This window comes from Macaca nemestrina, chromosome 1 (assembly GCF_043159975.1).
Source record: "Macaca nemestrina isolate mMacNem1 chromosome 1, mMacNem.hap1, whole genome shotgun sequence".
NCBI lineage: Eukaryota > Metazoa > Chordata > Mammalia > Primates > Cercopithecidae > Macaca > Macaca nemestrina.
Genome location: NC_092125.1, coordinates 204,797,665 through 204,818,690, shown reverse-complemented (window position 1 = coordinate 204,818,690; position 21,026 = coordinate 204,797,665). Strand labels below are relative to the sequence as shown.

The window sequence follows — 21,026 nt, the reverse complement described above, 5'->3', positions numbered from 1 at the left end:
CTAACTCTGACTAAACAATCTCTCTATATTAAGCAATGGTATCATAGCTAATATTCATAGCACCCCTTCAGCTAGGTACTATTATTTCCGTTTTACACATGAAAAAAACCGAGGCACAGAGTATTAAATAACTTGCATTAAAAAAACCCCGCCAAGCTGGCATTCAAACCCGTGGTTTGACACCAGGGCTGAAACTCCCTAACTATTAAGACTGAAGCAGCAAGAACTGGCCTGGGTTCTAGTCTTGGTTCTGCAATAAACTTTGAACAGCAAATTTATTTATTTATTTATTTATTTATTTATTTATTTATTTTTTTGAGACAGAGTCTCGCTCTGTCGCCCAGGCTGGAGTGCAGGGGCGCAATCTCGGCTCACTGCAAGCTCCGCCTCCCGGGTTCACGCCATTCTCCTGCCTCAGCCTCCCGAGTAGCTGGGACTACAGGCGCCCGCCACCGCGCCCGGCTAATTTTTTGTATTTTTAGTAGAAACGGGGTTTCACCGTGGTCTCGATCTCCTGACCTTGTGATCCGCCCGCCTCGGCCTCCCAAAGTGCTGGGATTACAGGCGTGAGCCACCGCGCCCGGCCTGAACAGCAAATTTAAATCATTTTATTTCTTTGGGGTCTTAGTTTATTCATGAAATGAGGGAGTTACTGCATATCTCCAAGGCTATAACTAACATCAAAAGCATGACAGATTAAGTGTTAAAATTAGTGCTCCTTTGGTTTAACAATGGAGATGGGGTTTCAATATGTTATCCAGGCTGGACTTGAACTCCTGGGATCAAGGGATCCTGCGGCTTGGCTTCAGCCTCCCAAGTAGCTGGGATTACAGGCACATGCCACTGTGCTGGGCTTCAAAAATGGAAAATTTAAACTCTAAAATTTGACATGCCTGGACTAGGATGGTACCACCAGACACCAACAGGTGGAAAGGGATAAATTTTTATTGTCTAAAATACCTTTTATTTATAGGTCCCAATTTTAGCTTAAACACTTCAACTGTTCCTGAATTAATTAGTGCCTTTGACAAAGTAAAGCTCTTCCTGGTAACTAACACTACAGCCTTTTAAAGCCAAGCTTAACACTCCCTTTGTGCTTTGCAGCAAGTAATGTGAAACACATCTGTCTCAAAAAGCAATCTCCTTTTGAATCCTTTGTCAGAGTAAAAAGGAATATAAAATACATACATGCATGTATACACACTATTATATGTATGCATGTGTGTACATATATGTACATACATCTTTGGTGTGACTTGTGAGTAAGCCTCACAAAACAACCCAAGAGATAAATTTCTCTAATTCTAACAGCAGAAATCCTTCCTCTTCTGCTCTATTAAAAAAGAACATCTTTCAATAATTCATAGGATGCAGGAATTCAGAAGAATCTAAGACAAATGTAAAAACCCCTCCACAGCAGGGATTGACAGAAACACAAAGAGCCCTGCAATACACTTTCAATCTTCCTCCCCTATGCATATGAAAGAATAAAAAGCATGACGTCACTATTCAATATACAACACCCTTCAAGTAAGAAAAGAAACTCCTTTCTTCAATGTTTCTCTGCAATAGGTTGAGTATTCTGAATCCGAAAATCCAAAATCTGAAATGCTCTAAAATCCGAAACTTTCTGAGCAGCAAGATGCTCAGATTGGCTCACCAGAACATTTTGGATTTTCGGTTTAGGAATGCTCAACCATTAGGTACAATACAAACATTCCCAAATCCAAAAAAAAATCTGAAATCCAAAATTCATCTGATCCCAAGCACTGTGTTGTCTTTACCAAAACTATTTTCCTCTGGTCACATTCTATCCTGACAAACCTAGTCAAAAGAATGAGGGGAAGTTACTGTCATTTTCCCTCTAAAAAAGGCAGGCAGCATAATTTTTACCAAGTATGGACAGGTATCTGGATACCACAAACAAAAGCCACACTGAATTATATGGGCTGCTCTAAACTTTAGTCCATTCTTATCCCATTGCCAATGCACTCATCTTCCTCATTCAACAGCTGATGTACTGCTCAGGTTATCAATCAGAATTCTGAAAAGGCAGAACTGGAATGACGTATTTTTAAAACTAAGGTACTCTAAGACTTCAACTTTAGAAATGTTAACCACACTTCTTCAGGCAAGAATTATCATCTGAGTTTGTATCCTTGCTAATATGCTTTCTCTGATCCTATACCAATGGTCCCAAACACCATCAAGTCTGCCCTTTGCTGTCATGTTCTACTGAAGAGGATTTATCTCAACCCTTTTCAGAACAGCTTAGGGTTACTTCTGTCTTCCAAACATCTTCACTGAACAGGGAGACAAAGTCCTGTCTGCAATCTGATGCCCATGACTTGCTCTGGAAATAGGCTGAATGGCTAACTGGGCAAGGCATGACTAAGGGGGTGCTCAATACCAGAAACTGCTAGGGAGTGGGTATGAGGAGCAGGGGAAAGCAAGCCTCCATGCGTGTGACCGCGGTCACCCACCAACACTGCTTACCGAGGGGCATGCCTTGGATGGTCTCTCTATAAGAAAATATGCCCCTTTCCACGGTGGATCTCTGCTCACCTTTGTCCTAAAACTGTGCCACATGCTTTTCTTTGTATGTGGACATGACAGTCCTCAGCCAACCATCAGCAGGATGTGAGTTTTGTTTTCACAATGTGGTGAGCCATTCCCACATTCACTCATTTTCCTTGTAAGAACCGAACCTCTCCATGGCTGGTCAGGATTAGGGATGTTGCTGTAGCCAAGGAAAAATTTTCATCTGTTGAAGTTAACCCATGGGGTGGCTTGAACCCTCAATCTAGAGTCAGTAGCACTGTACTTTAAGGGTAAAGCCCTCAAATCTACCCTGAAAGAAATGGCATTCAGTGAACAGGAATCAAACAGCTTTCTTTCAAAGCACTCAGTGATGTCCTATGCTTCAGCCAACTTGGTCTTATGAGGTAAAAAGTCAGGACACACTGATAAGACAGTACTAAAAAATGGCAATTCTTGCTGTCTGCAAAAAGTGCTTGGCAAACTGTAGAAAGACACTTCTGCAACCAACTCTAGTGCTCAGAAGAGGACAACTCAGAGAAAAGCTTGTGAATGAGAACAGTGTAACTGCCCCGATTCCAAAGGTCTGCAACATTCCAGGGAACCAGCGTTCAGGCCCTCACAGAAGAGTTAACCAATGTCACATTTACTGCTTAGGATCTGTGATTATGGTTGCAATTTGATTTTCCTGGCAACAGAGGGTTGTTTACAACCCACAACTAAAAGCTGCTACCACATGAAATGGGTTCCTGAGATCCTTTCCTTTCTTGAGACGGGAAGGAGGCTGCTCTGGGCATCGTGGCCTCTCTTTCTTTAGTCTCAGAGGAGGGAGGGCCATCAAGGCCACCTGGAGGAGGTGGATGACTTACCCGTGCTCACTGAGTGGCAGAGCTGGGGTGCGACTTCAGGGCTCACCATTACCCAGTCTGGGACTCTTTTCACGTCGGCAAACTGGCAGTTCCCGCACACCAAGGGCTCTCTGATTAGAGCTAGTGTGGATTCCTGGTCTGCAAACGTTGGCCACAGCTCAGTCTGCACTTGATCTTTCCCCACCTTCAAAGAAGAAAACCTACCTCATGATGTCTCTCTTCCAGATCCCTTGACCATCTAATTTGCTCCCAACACCTTTGTAATCACTTCTGACTATACCTTATTGGTTGGTTACCCACTGGGTCTACTGCCAAATTCTGCAGTTTTCTCATTTGCTGGGCCTTCAGGGCTGTCTCTACTATTTGGATTAATTTATATAATTCTAGGCTAGAGCTATTTTTACTTAGTCAACTTGTCTTTTGTATTGTATCAGGAAAAGTCTGCTGCTAAATCATTTTTTTGTTTAGAAGCCTATAATGACTCCTAAGTATCTTTATGTCACTCTCTAAACCCGGAACACCTTGACTATACAAGTTGAATTATACCAATCTTCTTCCATATGCTTGAGAATTACCTGTTTCATGAAGCCTCAGAAAACCTGCCTATTCCAATTATTTTAGAACTTTCTTTAGCTTTAGCACTTCTATTCAATTTTATGTTTTTTTGTTTCTGTTTTCTTTGAGAAGGAGTCTCGCTTTGTTGCCCAGGCTAGAGTGCAATGGTGTGATCTCGGCTCACTGCAACCTCCGCCACCCGGGTTCAAGCAGTTCACCTGCGTCAGCCTCCTGAATAGCTGGGATTACAGGCGCATGCCACCACACCCAGCTAATTCTTATATTTTTAGTAGAGACGGGGTTTCACCATGTTGGTCAGGCTTGTCTCGAACTCCTGACCTCGTGATACGGCTGTCTCAGCCTTCCAAAGTGCTGGGATTACTGGAGTGAGCCACTGCACCCAGTCATGTTTCTGTAGCTTTTTAAGCCTTGTTTTTGTCTTTGTGCTTACCTTCTCTTTTGATTATGAGCTCTTCACTAAGAACAACAAAGGCTAGTATCTATTGGCTATTTATTTAGCACAGTACCTGGAACAGTAAATAATTTATCCATAATATTTCATTCATTCATATATCAAACGTGAAGAATGTATTATTATTCTTCCCATTTTACAATGAGAAACTGAGGCTTGGAGAGGCTAAGCAACTTGCTCATTGTCAAGGAGCTCATGAGTGGAGGAGCTAGATTGGAACCCAGACCCATGACTCTAAAAACCCCAGCTCTAAACCACAAGGTTCTACTTCCTTTTTTCTTTTTTTAAACATAGTCTCACCTTGTCGCCCAGGCTGGAGCGCAGTGGTGCGATCTCCGCTCACTGCAACCTCTGACTCTGGGCTCAAGCAATTCTTGTACCTCAGCCTTCAAAGTGGCTGGGACTAGAGGTGTGCACCACCACGCCCGGCTAATTTTTGCTTTTTTTTTTTTTTTTTTTTAGGAGAGACAGGATTTCACCATGTTGCCCAGGGTGGTCTCGAACTCCTGAGCTCAGGCAATCCACCCGCCTTGGCCTCCCAAAGTGCTAGAATTACAGGCGTGAACCACCATGCCCAGCTTTCTACTGTATTTTAAAGGCAGAAGCTTCTCTCCCAGTCCTGTGTACAATCTTTTTTCATTCAACAAATGCTGATGCTTGACTTAATGATACTCTAACCTCAGATAAGTCAGGCTGTAGTAAAGGTTTTTGATATAATGGGATAAAGTCTCTAGAGAAAATAGAAATTGACCTTGGGGCAGGGTGAAGCACCTCTAAGCTGGGGGTATGTGACAACCAGGTTACTTTCACTCGTCTTTTGGTTCCCATTAGCCAGTGTCAGCCATCTGGTCCTTCCGAAAACATGTGTGGGTTCAGAACATAACAGACTAGAAGAATAGAGGAAAAATAAGATTATTCTGTGCAATCCCCATTCTGGAGGTCCCATATCAACCCCCAGAGTCTGTCTTTGGTTCTAAGGCTCAGCAAAAATTAGACCAGCATAAAGAAGATGAAGACTTGGACCTAGACGTGGTGGATGTGAATGAATATTGGCAATATCATGTGTTTAGGAATGTATTTAATTAGTTTTGCAAGGAATGGTGACTCAAACCAAAAAATATAAGCGTGAATGGTAGGAGGGAAATGGGCCAGAAATCAAAGAATACTAGAAAGTTTACAGACTTTCAACTATACAAAGATTAAAGCAGCAACCAGAAAAGTACTATGCAGATGATAAACATCTAAGATGATGTGATTTAATTTTCATTAACTACAAACTATTATTAACATGCAGCCCACTACGCCTCTTCTTCAAATTTCTTTGTAATAACTACTCCTATTTTTCAAAATTTTACGATGTATAAAGCATTACGCTAAGTGCTTTACACACATTATATCCATTTAATTTTCACAACTCTGAGGTTTACTGTCATCTGACAGATCAAGAAACTAACTTAGAAGAGTTGATAACTTCCAAAGCTACCCCAAAGACCTGGGATTCTTCACATCCAGGTAACCTAAAACCTGCATTCTACCACCACGTTCTAACCGCCTCCTATACACCAATGAAAAGACGTGGTCCATAAAACCAGAGTTGGAGAAACACAAGCTCTTGCACAGAAAATGTTTCATCAAATTATGTGCTGTAGCGTGGAAGACAAATGCCCACAGGAATATAAGCATCTCATGAGAAAGAGTAAGTGGCAAGAAAACACCATTTCTGCATGTGATGTGTGCTAATATCAGTAAGTTGTGAACATTTATTCTCTACAAGTGGAACCAAACCCACATGCTATCAAAATTTTAATACTAGTCTAGGAAAATAGAAAAAGGTAACAAATCATTAAGAAACATATTTTGACAATGAGAACACAAATATATCACTAGGAAAATTAAACTCATGATCCTTTCTCATAAAGTAAACCAACTGCTGAAAAAAATTCTCTAATGATGAAATAACCAAACTCAAGCCCATGGTATTGAGTCCACATTGCAGATAACAGCCCATCTCTAACAGAAAACATATTCACATAGTGGGTTGAGAAAAATAGAACAATCATTATCCTAAACACCAAACAGTAAAACTAAATCCTCCCAGAATGGGAGGTAGAGAGGAATCTGTATCAAAATTTAGTCTTACTCTGTAACTGCTCTATGAGCCTATTTTGCCAACTTTGTTTTAGCTATCCAAAACTTTCAAAAATGAACTAAGTCAGCTAAGGTATCTCACTTTTACACTGCAAATAGTTTGTGGATCAAACTATCATTATCCCCTGCAATCATAACTGAACTTACTTTTTTGATATTTTAAAGTCAACACGGCTTTCCTGAAAGGGAGGGCAGATACAATCATCTGCGTCCTTTTCAATTTTCTGATACTTTTCAACACTAAGGGTAAATGAAATCCAAAGGTTTCAAAAGAGGGGAATCAACTATTCCCTGATGACGCACTAAAAGTTCATGGAGACTCAACCACATATTAAAAACGATTTGAAAAAACTACAGAGATGAAAGTCACATTACCAATTTAGAATAAAACTCTTGGGATTTAATACAGAATTACCGTGTCTGTTATTCCTACTTAATGAAATAAAGGTTTACACTCTGTAGACAGCACTACCTGATTCCACACAAAAGCTACAAACAAAACCAGTTCATACTTACCTCTTAAACAACACAATGAGCAGGCTGCCAGGTGTTAAAGCTTCATAAAGATGATGCCTCTTGGATCATCTTGGCTGTATGAGGCACCATGTCCCTCATAATCGTCCCTGGTCCCTGGGCTGGAGTCTGTTTCTTCATTTTCATTTTTGGTTTTAAAGATGCCACTCCCTATGCTTTTATTAATTAGTGGATGCTACTGACATTTTAATGAATTTTTCAAATTCTTTTAAAATGGATGAATCAATAGCTTCATTTCAATTACATGAAAACCTTTCCAAGTCAATGCTTCTGGTCTGTGGTTCCTGACTTCCTTGCCTGAGCCTCCTGCTCTGCCCTCTTCTTTCCTGAAGGCTGAATTCAAACCTCCCTCTTTCAGACTTCCTCTTCTCTCTAGGTCTTGGGGGTCTTTGTTCATGAAGGTCCCCTTTCTGGCATAAAAGCCTAAACCCATGGTTGGGGACCTGGGAGAAATAAAGTGCCTTTCAAGTGTTTCTTCAGGCATTATGTGCAGTTCAGAAATCTTTAGCCTGGGAGACTTTCATCTCAACACACACAAAAGTAAAACATTTCCTCAAACTATGGGCATACCAATTCAGAGCACAATCTAATCCCTCACCTTCAGGATACTCCGAGACCAGATGACCCTAGGAATGACAATAGGGCAGAGAACATTTACTTGTACAAATCCTTCCTCAGCCAACCACGATAAAGCTGATACCACCTTACAGCTTTTCAAAGAGTAGCCTGAGGAGAAGAATCACTAACAGTCTCTAACTAAGGACAACATCATAAAAAATACCATCTGTCTCACTTTTGGCAGTAACTTGTCAGCTTGCTGGAAGCCTCTACAGAGACAAAAGGCTGAACAAGCCAGGAAACCTGAACTACCCTCTCACCCTCAGAGGCAAGTCCCCAAAGGACAGGACTAAAGGAAATAGCATGAGGGAAGCTTTGAATGCCAATGCCCACATATATCTAATATGTGAATTTAAAAAATCCTCTATTTCCAGAGTTGTCAATAACTCATTTTGTAACCTTGGGCCAGTCACCTTATCACTCCATGCCTCAGTTTCCCCATCAGTACAAACTATGGACAACACTTGTTTATAAAGTGCTTTGACATACTCAGTTGAAAAATAAATCATACAAATGCATTAATATTTTTAAACTTTTAAGATTTCAGTGTTAGCTTACGAATTTGTAAGTATCACCCCAACGGTATTCTCTTAGATGCCTGGAGCACCTTTCTTCTGAGGAGCTCAAAGTACAATTTAAGGTTCTGGGTACCTGGAAGCATAAAAAACACTAGAAACCCAAACCACATTTTACTACCCAGTCTATATCCTGTGCCTATCTTTTAAGAAGGGACAAATACTTCACATGGCCCTTAAATTCATACAATACCTCAATGAGAAAGGGAGGAGCAAAACAGTATGTTAAACTGAAGAACAGGGGTTTTAAATGACTTAGTCAAATAATTACAAATGATGTTTATTCACACCACAAACTGAAGGGACCAAGAACCAAGGAGTGGAGGTCTTAAACCAGGGCAATTTATGCTAGTAACATTTGGTCAAAAATCTCAATATGGTATTATCTCTTGGCATTGATTTTTCAAAATGACAGAAAAAAATTAAATCCCCTATGTCTTGGGGGGAAAAGGTAATATACTTTTTTGAGGGTAAGTTGACTTCAAAAAGTGACTTTTAATTAAAAAAAAAATTTGATCACATTTGTAATAGTTATATTACTAATAAAACAATGATAGCATGCTACTTAATTCATAGTCCAATTTCTCATTATTTATTATTCATTCAAGAAAAACTTCCCGATCATTTTTCACTTGGTAAATTAGCATTTTTTTATTTTTTATTTTTGAGACAGAGTCTCACTGTCACCCAGGCTGGAGTGCAATGGTGTGATCTCACACTGCAACCTCCGCCTCCCAGGTTCAAGTGATTCTCCTGCCTTAGCCTCCCGAGTAGCTGGGATTGCAGGAGCCTACCACCATGCCCAGCTAATTTTTGTATTTTTAGTAGAGACAGGGTTTCATCATGTTGGTCAGGCTGGTATCGAACTTCTGACCTCAGGAGATCTGCCTGCCTTGGCCTCCTAAAGTGCTGGGATTACAGACGTGAGCCACCACGACCTGCCAGCAAGCACAACAGGGGTGCTCCATGCTGTTGAGGTGACCGCCACATGAGCATGCTCATACACTGCTGGTGTTAAGTATAACTGGTGCAGCTTTTCTGGAAAGTTATTTGGTTAAATGCACTGAGATACTTGAGTATGTTCACTCCTGCTGTGACACATGAATTTTATTTCATAGAATCCATATGTACTAAGGGATAATAAAAATGCAAACGAAGTTTTATGCACATAATACCCATCACAGAGTTACTTATAACAGCAAGAATTAGGAGACCAAAAAAAAAAAAGGTAGACAATATAAGAGGAATGGTTGGGTAAATCATAATATGGCCATATAATGGATTTTATGAAGTCATTAATAAGGAAGATTTTAATGTAATAGAAAAAAGTACATGAGATAAATTAAGTAAAAAAAGTGTGACACAAAATTGCACATAAGACCTCACCTATCTTAAAAAGATTCTTAATACTTTTCATTTTATGCTTTCATAATATCTAAATCATCTACAATTAACCTACATTTATTCTCTAGTGAGTCAAAAAGTTTTTTTTTTTTTTTTGAGATGGAGTCTTGCTCTGTCGCCCAGGCTGGAGTGCAGCAGCGTGATCTCTGTTCACTGCAAACTCTGCCTCCTGGGTTCACGTCATTCTCCTGACTCAACCTCCCGAGTAGCTGGGAATAAAGGCGCCCGCCACCACGCCCAGCTAATTTTTTTGTATTTTTTTTTAGTAGAGATGGGGTTTCACCATGTCAGCCAGGATGGTCCCGATCTCCTGGCCTCGTGATCTGCCTGCCTCGGCCTCCCAAAGTGCTGGGATTACAGGTGTGAGCCACTGTGCCCAGCCCAAAAAGGTTTTCGTTTCTAGTTCTTTTTTTTTTTTGGAGATGGAGTCTCATTCTGTTGCACAGGCTGGAGTGCAATGGTGCAATCTCGGCTCCCAGGTTCTAGCAATTCTCCTGCCTCAGTCTCCTGAGTAGCTGGGATTACAGCATGTGCCACCACACCCAGCTAATTTTTGTATTTTCAGTATAGACAGGGTTTCACCATGCCGGCCAGGTTGGTCTCAAACTCCTGACCTCAAGTGATCTGCCTACCTCAGCTTCCCAAAGTGCTGGGATTACAGGTTTGAGCCACCGCACCTGGTCCAAAAAGTTCTTGAATTTGTTATGCTTGATAGGCTAAACAGATGAGCCTTAAAGACGGTCAGATGATTTCCTCATATATAATCCTAAACATTTTAATTAGAAAAATATAGTTTAAAAAATTATAACAAAGGGCACTGTTCAGAAGAGTAGGAACTCTTGTCCGGGTGTGGTGGCTCATGCCTGTAATTCCAGCACTTTGGGAGGATGAGGTGGGTGGATCACCTGAGGTCAGGAGTTCGAGAACACCCTGGCCAACGTGGTGAAACCCCATCTCTACTGAAAATACAAAAATTAGCGGGCTGTGGTGGCAGGTGTCTGTAATCCCAGCTACTTGAGAGGTTGAGGCAGGAGAATTGCTTGAACCTGGGAGGCAGAGGTTGCAGTGAGCCGAGATCGTGCTACTGCACTGCACTGCAGCTTAGGAGACAGATTGAGACTCCATCTCAAAAAAAAAAAAAGAAAAAAAGAAAAATAGGAGCTCTTAAACACAGCAGGTGGAAACACAAATAGTTTACCAAGTAATGAAATAGCTAGCAAAAGCATTAAAACGTGTATATGCTTTGACTCCCAAAGTCTACTTGCAGGAATCTGCCCTAAGGTAAAAAGAAATGTATACAAAAATTCATATAAAATATATTCAACAGTATTATACATGCATAAAATAGTACAAACACAAAGATAACCTAAATGCCTTGCAACATGGTTCTAATTATGTCCATTAAATACCATATGTATGAAGGAGTGCTATGTAGCCATTAGAAACCAGGTTGTAGGAGAAGACTTAATGACAAAGGAAAAGGATCAGGCTGCTAGGGTGAAACAGGCAAATTATAAAATAATTTATAGTATGATTCCAAGTTTGAAAAATAAAAAATAAAAAAACGAGTGGGGAGAGGCATAAGAAAAGGGAGAGACTGTGCAGGAGGTAGTTTTTTTTTTTTGATGGAGTCTCGCTCCGTCGCCAGGCTGGAGTGCAGTGGCCCAAAATCGGCTCATTGCAACCTCTTGGGTTCAAGCAATTCTCCTGCCTCAGCCTTCTCAGTAGCTGGGAGTATAGGCGTGTGCCACCATGCCCAGCTAATTTTTGTATTTTTAAAGAGGGGGTTTCACCATGTTAACCAGGATGGTCTCGATCTCTTGACCTCGTGATCTGCCCGCCTCAGCCTCCCAAAGTGCTGGGATTACAGGCGTGAGCCACCGCAACCGGATGGTGGGTTTTTTAATTAAGAAAAAAAGGAGACAGAGTGTGTGTGTGTGTGCACATGCCCATACCTGTATGTGAAAAAGAAAAAAAAAAAAACTAAACTAAAAAACCCCACATGCAAAGAGTTTCATCTTCGGACTTTTTTTTTTTGGTCCTTCTCCATATAAAAAAATTATAATAGGACAGGTGCAGTGGCTCACGCCTGTAATCCCAGCACTTTGCGAGGCGGATCACTTGAGGTCAGGAGTTCAAAACCAGCCTGGCCAACATGGTGAAACCCTGTTTCTACTAATACAAACTTTAGCCAGGGGTGGTGGCACGCACCTGTACTCCCAGCTACTTGCGAGGCTGAGGCAGAAGAAACGCTTGTACCTGGGAGGTGAGGTGCGACTGCACCACTGCACTCCAGCCTGAGCGAAAGAGAGAGGGGGGAAGAGAGAGACTCCGTCTCAAAAAAAAAAAAAAAAAAAAAAAAAAAAAAAAAAAAAAGTCCAGTCATAAATAAATATGCGCTATTTTGAAAATTAAGAGTGGGTCTTTAAGTATACATAAACAGAGTTGTTCAAACAAGCTTTTAAACAAAACTTGTTTAATCTCTTCTTAGATAATCCTAAAATTAATCCAGAACCAAATGTCTTCCTTTTCTTAACACAGACTCTAATGCTTTGTACATGCTGGTGCAAATGGGATGCTACTTCCGAGGCTGGCAAAAGGGCTTAAAAACAAAAAGGTGGTAGGGTTCCTAAAGGGAAAGTGTTTGTTTTTTCTTTTGTCATTTTCTGTCACTCACTAGTTACAGCATTATCATAAAAATGATAAAGCACTTCTCTGCCACTTGGTGGTGGGTGAAGATAATCCCTCTCATGATTAAGAATACAGTAACGATGAATGACAGGGCCTTGGGAGAAGTCTTGAAAGACTTAAAAACTAAAAACTTAAAAAAAAAAAAAGAAAAACAAAATACTGCAACAGCTCATCTAACCAGAAACCAGCAACCTGGAACAATAACTATATACTTCCTAATCTGTCAAGAATTCAAGAATTCAGGAGTCAAAAGAGAAAAATCCCTGTGTAGGTGCTGGGGTTGGCAGAGATTCCTCTTAGTATCTAAGGCTTAATAATGCCCTCCAGTGATCAGTGACACACAGAACAACGACCTGCCTCACTCGAAGAGTCTTGAACTCCACATTAAAAAAATTACGGTGCATTAAACAAGGATAAAAACAAAAATTTTCTGGTAATAATTAGATAGCTTGACTAAACAGACCACAACATCCCCTGAAAATTCAGGCTATTCATGATTTCACTGTTACATGAAACACAGGTTCTGAAGTTTAAATCCAAGTTTCCCTTGAAAGTTTTAATTCATGACTTTAACTAAAAAATAAAACTATAAATTTCAGTGATCTGCGGGTTTATCCTTCCAGCTACCAGACAGGCAAAATAATCTTAGCATGTGGTAAGTTTTATTCATTAACTAAAATTTGGAAAAGCTAAGATATAAAGATCTGACTAAAACCACAAGATTTTGTGGCAAAAGGGCAACTAGTGTACTCAAAATTCTTGCACACTTTACATGAAGTGGCTTATTATAAAAAATAAAATCTATATACAATCAAAGCCAGCAAAAGTTACCACAGAACTGAAAAGGTATAAAGAGGTGCTGCTAATATTGTTGCTTCCCTGACATGCGTCTAGGATTCTTCCTGCCCCTCCCTTCCCTACAGTGACTCTTTTTTTTTTTTTTTGGAGACAAAGTCTCGCTCTTGTTGCCCAGGCTGGGGTGCAATGGCACGATCTCGGCTCACTGCAACCTGTGCCTCCCAGGTTCAAGCGATTCTCCTGCCTCAGCCTCCTGAGTAGCTGGGATTACAGGCATACGCCACCACGCCTGGCTAATTTTGTATTTTTAGTAGAGACAGGGGTTTCTCCATGTTGGTCAGGCTGGTCTTGAACTTCTGACCTTGGGTGATCCGCCTGCCTTAGCCTCCCAAAGTGCTGTGATTACAGGCGTGAGCCACCGTGCCTGGCCCTTGCAGTGACTTGATGAAGTTTATGGGGCGGGTAGAAATGTAGGAGACCTTAATGGGAACTGAAATGGTCTATACGATCCTGGGAGATCTTCGTTGTATTTGTGGTCCCAAACCATCTTTCAAAAAGTTCTCTAAAACAGTGGCAATCTACATTACGGTTGCCTGGTATAATAAAATGGCAGGCAATGAACTGTTGCTTACATACCTCTTCTCCAAATCCTATCAGGGTCCATAGAATCCTTTCCTGGACACTAAATCTCCTTTGAAGAACTCATTTGTTCCCTTATTTGGTCATCTTCCTAAGCTTCTTTTTTTTTTTTTTTTTGAGACAGAGTCTTGCTCTGTTGCCCAGGTTGGAGTGCACTGATGCAATCTCGGCTCACTGCAACCTCCACCTCCCAGGTTCAAGCAATTCTCCTGCCTTAGCCTCTAGAGGAGCTGGGATTATAGGTGCCCACCACCACGCCCGGCTAATCTTTGTATTTTTAGTAGAGATGGGGTTTCACCATGCTGGCCAGGCTGGTCTCAAACCCCTGACTTCAAGTGATCCACCTACTTTGGCCTCCCAGAGTGATGGGATTACAAGTGTGAGCCACTGTGATCGGTCTATACAAGCATTTTATGCCTTAATTCTAAATTTAACCTACAACCCTTCAGCCTAACATATCTACTGATACATCTCACTTCTACAAATATGAACTCCAGCAATTCTTCAAAGACCTATCTAAAACATCCAAAATCTGTTTCTGAGTTGCAATTATTAATCACAATCTAGATATGTTCAAACATGCTTATCAGTAGGGAGATCCACTGCCCTTCTGTTTGGGAACTATAAGTTTACATATATAGCTAAGTTATGCTTTTTCCTTTGTACTCACTCCTTCCTTTCAGACTCCCCAGCATTTTTGCCTTACAGGTAATTTTTGCTTGATATACATCTTTACCATTGGTCTTCTTCCCAGAAGTCGTTTTCCTCTGTAATGATTCCTCAATGATGCCAGGAGGTCATATTGTGTGCTGTCTGGTGACCGTCATACTTCTCTTTGAAACTCTAAAATGACTTCATTTCAACCTTGACTTTCAATGACATTTCATGCATATCATGGTTTGGCAGCATAACTGTAAGAATGAACAGTTCCTTAAAAAACCACCCAGGTATTTAGGGTCCTCAAAGGCTCTTTCCTCTTATCGCTCCATCTTCCTTCTGGGTTGCTCACTTCTTCCTTCTCCAGAGCCTTTGAATTCCTACTTACTGATTTTGAATTTTTACTGTAAAATCTTAATAGTCGTTGTTTCTGGTTTATGTTGTTAAATTTCTAGATCCTTCATAAGGCTCAATCCATGTTAGATTGTTTACTATTTCTCATAATTGCTTCTTTGTTGAAGGCCATGTCTTCAACACCAATTATGACATTAAAAAATATTTTTTCCCTATTCATCAAAAAGCAAAAAAAGTCATCATTGTACTTTTATTAGAGGTGGGGGTCTTGCTGTTACCCAGACTGGAGTGCAGTCACAATCTTGGCTTGCTGTAGCCTTGAAATCCTAGGCTGAAGTGATCCTCCTGCCTCATCCTCTGAAGCAGCTAGGACTATAGGCGAGTGCCACCACGCGTGGCTAATTAAAAAAATTTTTTTTGTAGAGATGGGGTCAGGCTGGTCTCAAACTCCTGGCCTGAAGTAATCCTCACACTTCAGCTGGGATTACAGGCACAAGTCACCATGTCTGAGTCCCAACTACGACATACGCTATTCCCAGACACCTAAATTCTTCACTTCAAGCTCTACTTAATCTATTCTTCAAAGCCCATTTCAACACATCTTTTCAAGCAAATCGTTCCAAGTTTTACTAGTTAGAGTTTAAAGCGAAAGCAAACATTTCTTAATTCAACGTGCACATGTCATAATGCTTAATTTATTCAAGAGCAGAACTGTTTTCTGCCTCCTCCCCCAATTCATTTAGCACAGTGGTGGACATTTTGTCGATGGGTTATCAATACATTTGGTTGATGAATCAGTTTCCCATTAACAGTCTTGTCATTTCCCGCACACTATCACCTGAGTGACCTTAGAAAACAGACCTCACCAAACATGCTTTATGTTATCAAACACCAACAAGCAAAGATGTTTCCTCATCCCTCTGATTATAGCTGCCACTTACTGCCTAAGCCAAATGCTTTATATTTATTATCTCTAATCTTCCTTTTCCACATGAATGAGAAACCAGGTTCAGAGAAGTAACTTGCCCATACGTAGTAAGTGGTGGAACCACGATTTGACTTAGAACTGGCTGGCTTCAAAGCCCACACTTTGCTCACAAAAGTTAGTTATTCTGTCAATTTAGTTGGGCTCTGTAAACAACTGGAGTTTTAACTTTCACATATATGAAATGTATACAATAACATCCAGCCCCACTTCAATATATCCTTAAAAACTGAACGTTTTACTGTACAAAAGGAGTAATTTTCTAAGCCTTTGTAAAAGAAATCAGTACTTTACTAAAGACGTCCTCAGAAAACGATTCTTCCTAACGATTAATTTGAAATGACTTTCTAAACCCAGACAATCATTTGAGAATATGGTAGCTACCAACTTGTCTCAAACGTGAAACATACTTAGGCAACTTTCAAAATGTTTCAGGTGTCAGTTGCTAGTATAACCCTCGGGAGTAAACGGTAGCTATATTAGACCTGTTGCAAAGTAGAGGTATTTAAGTCGGGAGTTCTCTGACACCCAAGGTTTAGTGCCCTAAAATGTTACCCCAGTCCTTTTTATATCCATGCCTTCCAAGCCCTATCTAACATTTCCTGGTTCCCAGTTTTCCCCGTTGAGTATTTTCTCCAGACCTTATTCCTCAACAGTTTTCCCTGAAACTTGTAGCTCATACTGGCCCTAATTTTGCCGACGTAGATTAGGAATACAAGTAATAGATCATACTCTGGGGGAGGCAGTAAGTTAACAATTTCGTCTCCGTCTGCGTTAACGAGACGCAGATACTAGCCAGGGTGGCCACTATTCTCCTAACAAATTCTAAAACGGCAAAACAATTTTTCGGTAAGTTGGAGAACGGAAACCACAGCGTGGAAACTCTGCACGGAGTCTTAAAGATAAGGAGTTAAGACTTTAATTTACTCTTGCAGAGGGAAAGGTGAAGGCTTTCAGCACGGCAAGACGATACTTTCGAAACTGTCACTAGACTACTCAAACTGGAGTCTCCCGCCCAAAAGAGCGTGGCACATGGCTAAAAAGGGCCTCCCTCCAACGCTCCAGTCCCCGGGAAAGACGCGCTGTGACCGTCTGATCCACAGACTGGGGAAGAGGTGAAAGGGAGCAGGAAATCCTGTTTATTTCCAGTAATCCTCAGAGCGGGAAAGGTTGGTCTCTACCCAGGGACGAACCAGGCCCCAGTCCCGGGCCTAGGAAGGGAAAACCCAGGTCTCCCGGGCGCCCTGGAGCTGTGCCCTCCTGCCCGGAGCACCAGCCCCACTCGGGCTTTCCTTCTCTCTGTCCCACTCAGGGCCTCACCACAGCTCCCATTATGCCTCTACCACCCCCACCCGCGCAGGCGCAGTGGGAACCGGGGCCTACCCGCGCCCCCGAGGCGCCGCCACTATGGCGGAGCCTGGTCAGGCCAGTAGCCGCTTCGCGCGGACCAGGCGTCCCTCTCCCGTCCCCACGGCCTCCTCACCACCGCTGGGGTCTCTGGGGTCTGTCCCCGCCCGGCCGGACCCTCTTTCGCCCTCCTCACCCGTTCTTCAGATCCACCTCCAGAATCTTCCCGTAGCCCTTAAAGAAGCGCTCCACATCGCGCTCCCGGGCCTGGTAGCTCAGGCGGCCGATGTACACCCGCGGCATCCCGGCAACGGCAGTGGTGGCTGGCCCCGGCCCCAGCCCCCCTCAGGCGGCGGCGGGCAAAGCGAGAACGCGGCGGCAGCGGCGGCGGCGGCGGCGGCAACGGACGGGCGGCGGGACGGACGCAGCCGAACCCCGGCGACGTACGCGAGCACGCAGCTCACGAGCGCGCGCTTCCACTTCCCCCGCCCTTCCCCTAGGCGGAGGGTAACCGGAGAGAGCGCGCTTTCGCTTCCCGCCCGGCCAGGACTGGGGGAGGAGCTTGCCCGGGGGCGCGCCGACGTAAGGCGGGGCAAGGTGAACGACAGGCGGCGCTGCGGCACGTCCTCCTGCGAGCTCGCCAAAGGGGTTCCTGCACCGCCTTCCGCAGCCAGCTGGCTTTGCCCCTCCCCCGGAAGTGCCCGTACCTCCCAGAGCCCAGCGAGCGAGCGTTCCTGCTTTTGTCCTTTGAACCGGGTGCGGTTTGGATTTTGGAGCCGGAGCTTTGGAACCAAACCTGGCTTCCAAACGGTTGTGTACCCGTGACCTTGGGCTCGTTACGCACGATGTCTCGGACTCTCCTTTATCTTTTCTGTAAAAGGGGGAGAGTAGTTCCTACTTCCAGAGATGTCTTGAGAATTATGAGAGAATACGTATATAAAGCACTTAGTAGTTTTGTCATGTCAAATGCCCAAAAAATGAGACCAGTATTATTTTTAAGAGAGGGCACTGCTTAAATAGAAGCAGTGTGAGAAGCGGAGAAGGCTGGAGCTTTGGAGCTAGACTAGGCATGACACCGAGCAAATTACTTGACCATAATCCAACCTATTTTTTTTTTTTTTTTTTCCCCGAGAGGAGTTTCACTCTGTTGCCCAGGCCGAAGTGCAGTGGCGCGATCTCAGCTCACTGCAACCTCTGCCTCCCAGGTTCAAGCGATTCTCTTGCCTCAGCCTCCCAAGTAGCTGGGACTACAGGCGCCCGCCACCATGCCCAGCAAATTTTTGTATTTTTAGTAGAGACGATGTTTCACCATATTGGCCAGGCTGGTCTCGAACTCCTGACCTCAGGTGATCCGCCCGCTTTGGCCTCCCAAAGTGCTGGGATTATAGGTGTGAGCCACTGCGCCTGGCCTATCCAATTTTCTAACCTGTAAAATTAGGATAATTTATACCCATCTCAAGGATTACATAGGCCACTAAATGGGGTAGTATATGTGAAAGTACTTGGAACAGTGTCTGAAACATGGTAAGAGCTCAATAAATATTGGTTCCCTTCTCACTAACTCCATGTACCTAGAACCACAAAGGGTTTTGTTTCTTTGCTTGTTTTTGCTTTTTGAATATTTTGAAAGGATAACTCAAGGTTCAAATGATATACAGTGAAAAGTGTTTGCTGTCCACCAGCCACTTAGTTTCTCTTCCCAGAAGCAAACAGTTTCTGAAATGTCCTTTAGGAGGTTAATTTACCCTTATAAACCAAATAGTAGGATACTATACATATGGTTCTGCACAAAGCATATTTTGCAAATTATTCCATAAGAGCATAAAAGGACTAGTTTTATGGCTCATACCATTTCATACACAGTAATTTATTTAGCCAGTGCCCCAGTGAAGGACATTGGAATAAGTTCCAACCTTTTGTTATTACACTACTGCAGTAACTTTGCATTTCTCTCTCTCTCTCTCTCTCTCTCTCTCTCTCTCTCTATATATATATATATATATATATATATAGCATCTATTCCTAGAAGTAGGATATTTGGGTCAGAGTTTTTTTTTTTTTTTTGAGACGGAGTCTCGCTGTGTCGCCCAGGCTGGAATGCAGTGGCGTGATCTCGGCTCACTGCAAGCTCCGCCTTCCGGGTTCACGCCATTCTCCCGCCTCAGCCTCCGAGTAGCTGGGACTACAGGCGCCCGCCACGACGCCCGGCTAGTTTTTTGTATTTTTAGTAGAGACGGGGTTTCACCATGTTAGCCAGGATGGTCTCGATCTCCTGACCTCGTGATCCACCCGCCTCGGCCTCCCAAAGTGCTGGGATTACAGGCTTGAGCCACCGCGCCCGGCCTTGGGTCAGAGTTTTAATAGTTATTGCTCAATTCCCCTTAAGTGGCTGTTTCCTCATATCCTCATCAACACCATGTTATCAAACTTTTTGATCTTTGCCAATCTGAGAGGTGAAAAATGTTATCTCCAGGTGGTTTAATTTGCAAATACCATATTTTGCAGAGATATGAATCTCTCTTCATATGTTTGAGATATATTTTCCTATTTGTGTCTGTGTATATCCTTTCCTCATTTGTCTTACTCATAGGTGCTCACTATATATTAGGAAAATCAGCTCTTTGTCAAATGAGTTGCAAATATGTTTTCCATTTGTTGACTTTTGACTTTGCCAAGAGTGTTTTTTAGCCATGCAAAAACATTAGATATTTATGGGATCAATTTATCCATCCTTTGTTTTTCTTTGATTCTGGATTTTATTTTTAAATTTGTATTTATTCTACTTTTTTTTTTCCCGAGACTGAGTCTCGCACTGTCACCCAGGCTGCAGTGCAGTGGCGCGATCTCGACTCACTGCAACCTCTGCCTTCTGGGTTCAAGCATTCTTCTTCCTCAGCCTCCAGAGTAGCTGGGATTACAGGCACCTGCTACCATGCCCGGCTAATTTTTTTGTATTTTTAGTAGAGAAGGGGTTTTATTATGTTGGCCAGGCTGGTCTTGATCTCCTGACCTCGTGATCTGCCTGCCTCGGCCTCCCAGAGTGCTGGGACTGCAGGTGTGAGCCACTGCACCTGGCTTTTTTTTTTTTTTTTTGAGATGGAGTCTCGCTCTGTCGCCCAGTCTGGTGTGTAGTGGTGCAATCTTGGCTCACTGCAGTCTCTGCCTCTGGGTTCAAGCAATTCTCCTGCATCAGCCTCCCAAGTCGCTGGGATTACAGGTATGTGCCACCACGCCTGGCTAATTTTTTTTGTATCTTTAGTAGAGACTGGGTTTCACCATATTGGCCAGGCTGGTTTCAAACTCCTGACCTCAGGTGAGGTGGCGTGAGCCATCACTCCCGGCAAGAAATCTATTTTGAAAGTAATAATTAGTGGCTGGGTGCGGTGGCTCACGCCTGTAATCCCAGCACTTTGGGAGGTCGAGGCAGGAGGATCACCTGAGGTCACGAGTTCAAGACCAGCCTGGTCAACATGGGGAAATCCCATCTCTACTAAAAATACAAAAAATTAGCCAGGTGTGATTGTGTGGGCCTGTAGTTCAGCTACTCAAGAGGCTGAGGCCAGAGAATTGCTTGAACCCAGGCGGCAGAGGTTGCAGTCAGCTGAGATCATGCCATCACACTCTAGCCTGGGTGACAAGAGCAAAACTCCATCTCAAAAACAGGCCACAGTGCCCGGCCTATTCTACTTTTTTAGAGATGGAATCTCGTTGTTTTCCTGCCTGATCTTAAACTACTGGGCTCAGGCCGGGCACAGTGGCTCACACCTATAATCCCAGCACTTTGGGAGGCCGAGGTGGGTGGATCACCTGAGGTCAGGAGTTCGAGACCAGCCTGGTCAACA

General features: G+C 42.8%; 1 protein-coding gene across 1 annotated transcript in view; it reads right to left on the bottom strand.

Annotated features, from left to right (window-relative positions):
• Positions 1–17,642, bottom strand: part of LOC105494579 (serine and arginine rich splicing factor 4) — a 33,457-nt gene extending 15,815 nt beyond the window's left edge. The window contains exon 1 of the mRNA XM_071097294.1: positions 17,381–17,642. Within this exon, the coding sequence (XP_070953395.1) occupies positions 17,381–17,487 (107 nt within the window). The 5' untranslated portion in view covers positions 17,488–17,642. The remainder of the gene's footprint in view (positions 1–17,380) is intronic.
• Between the last annotated feature and the right edge of the window lie 3,384 nt (positions 17,643–21,026).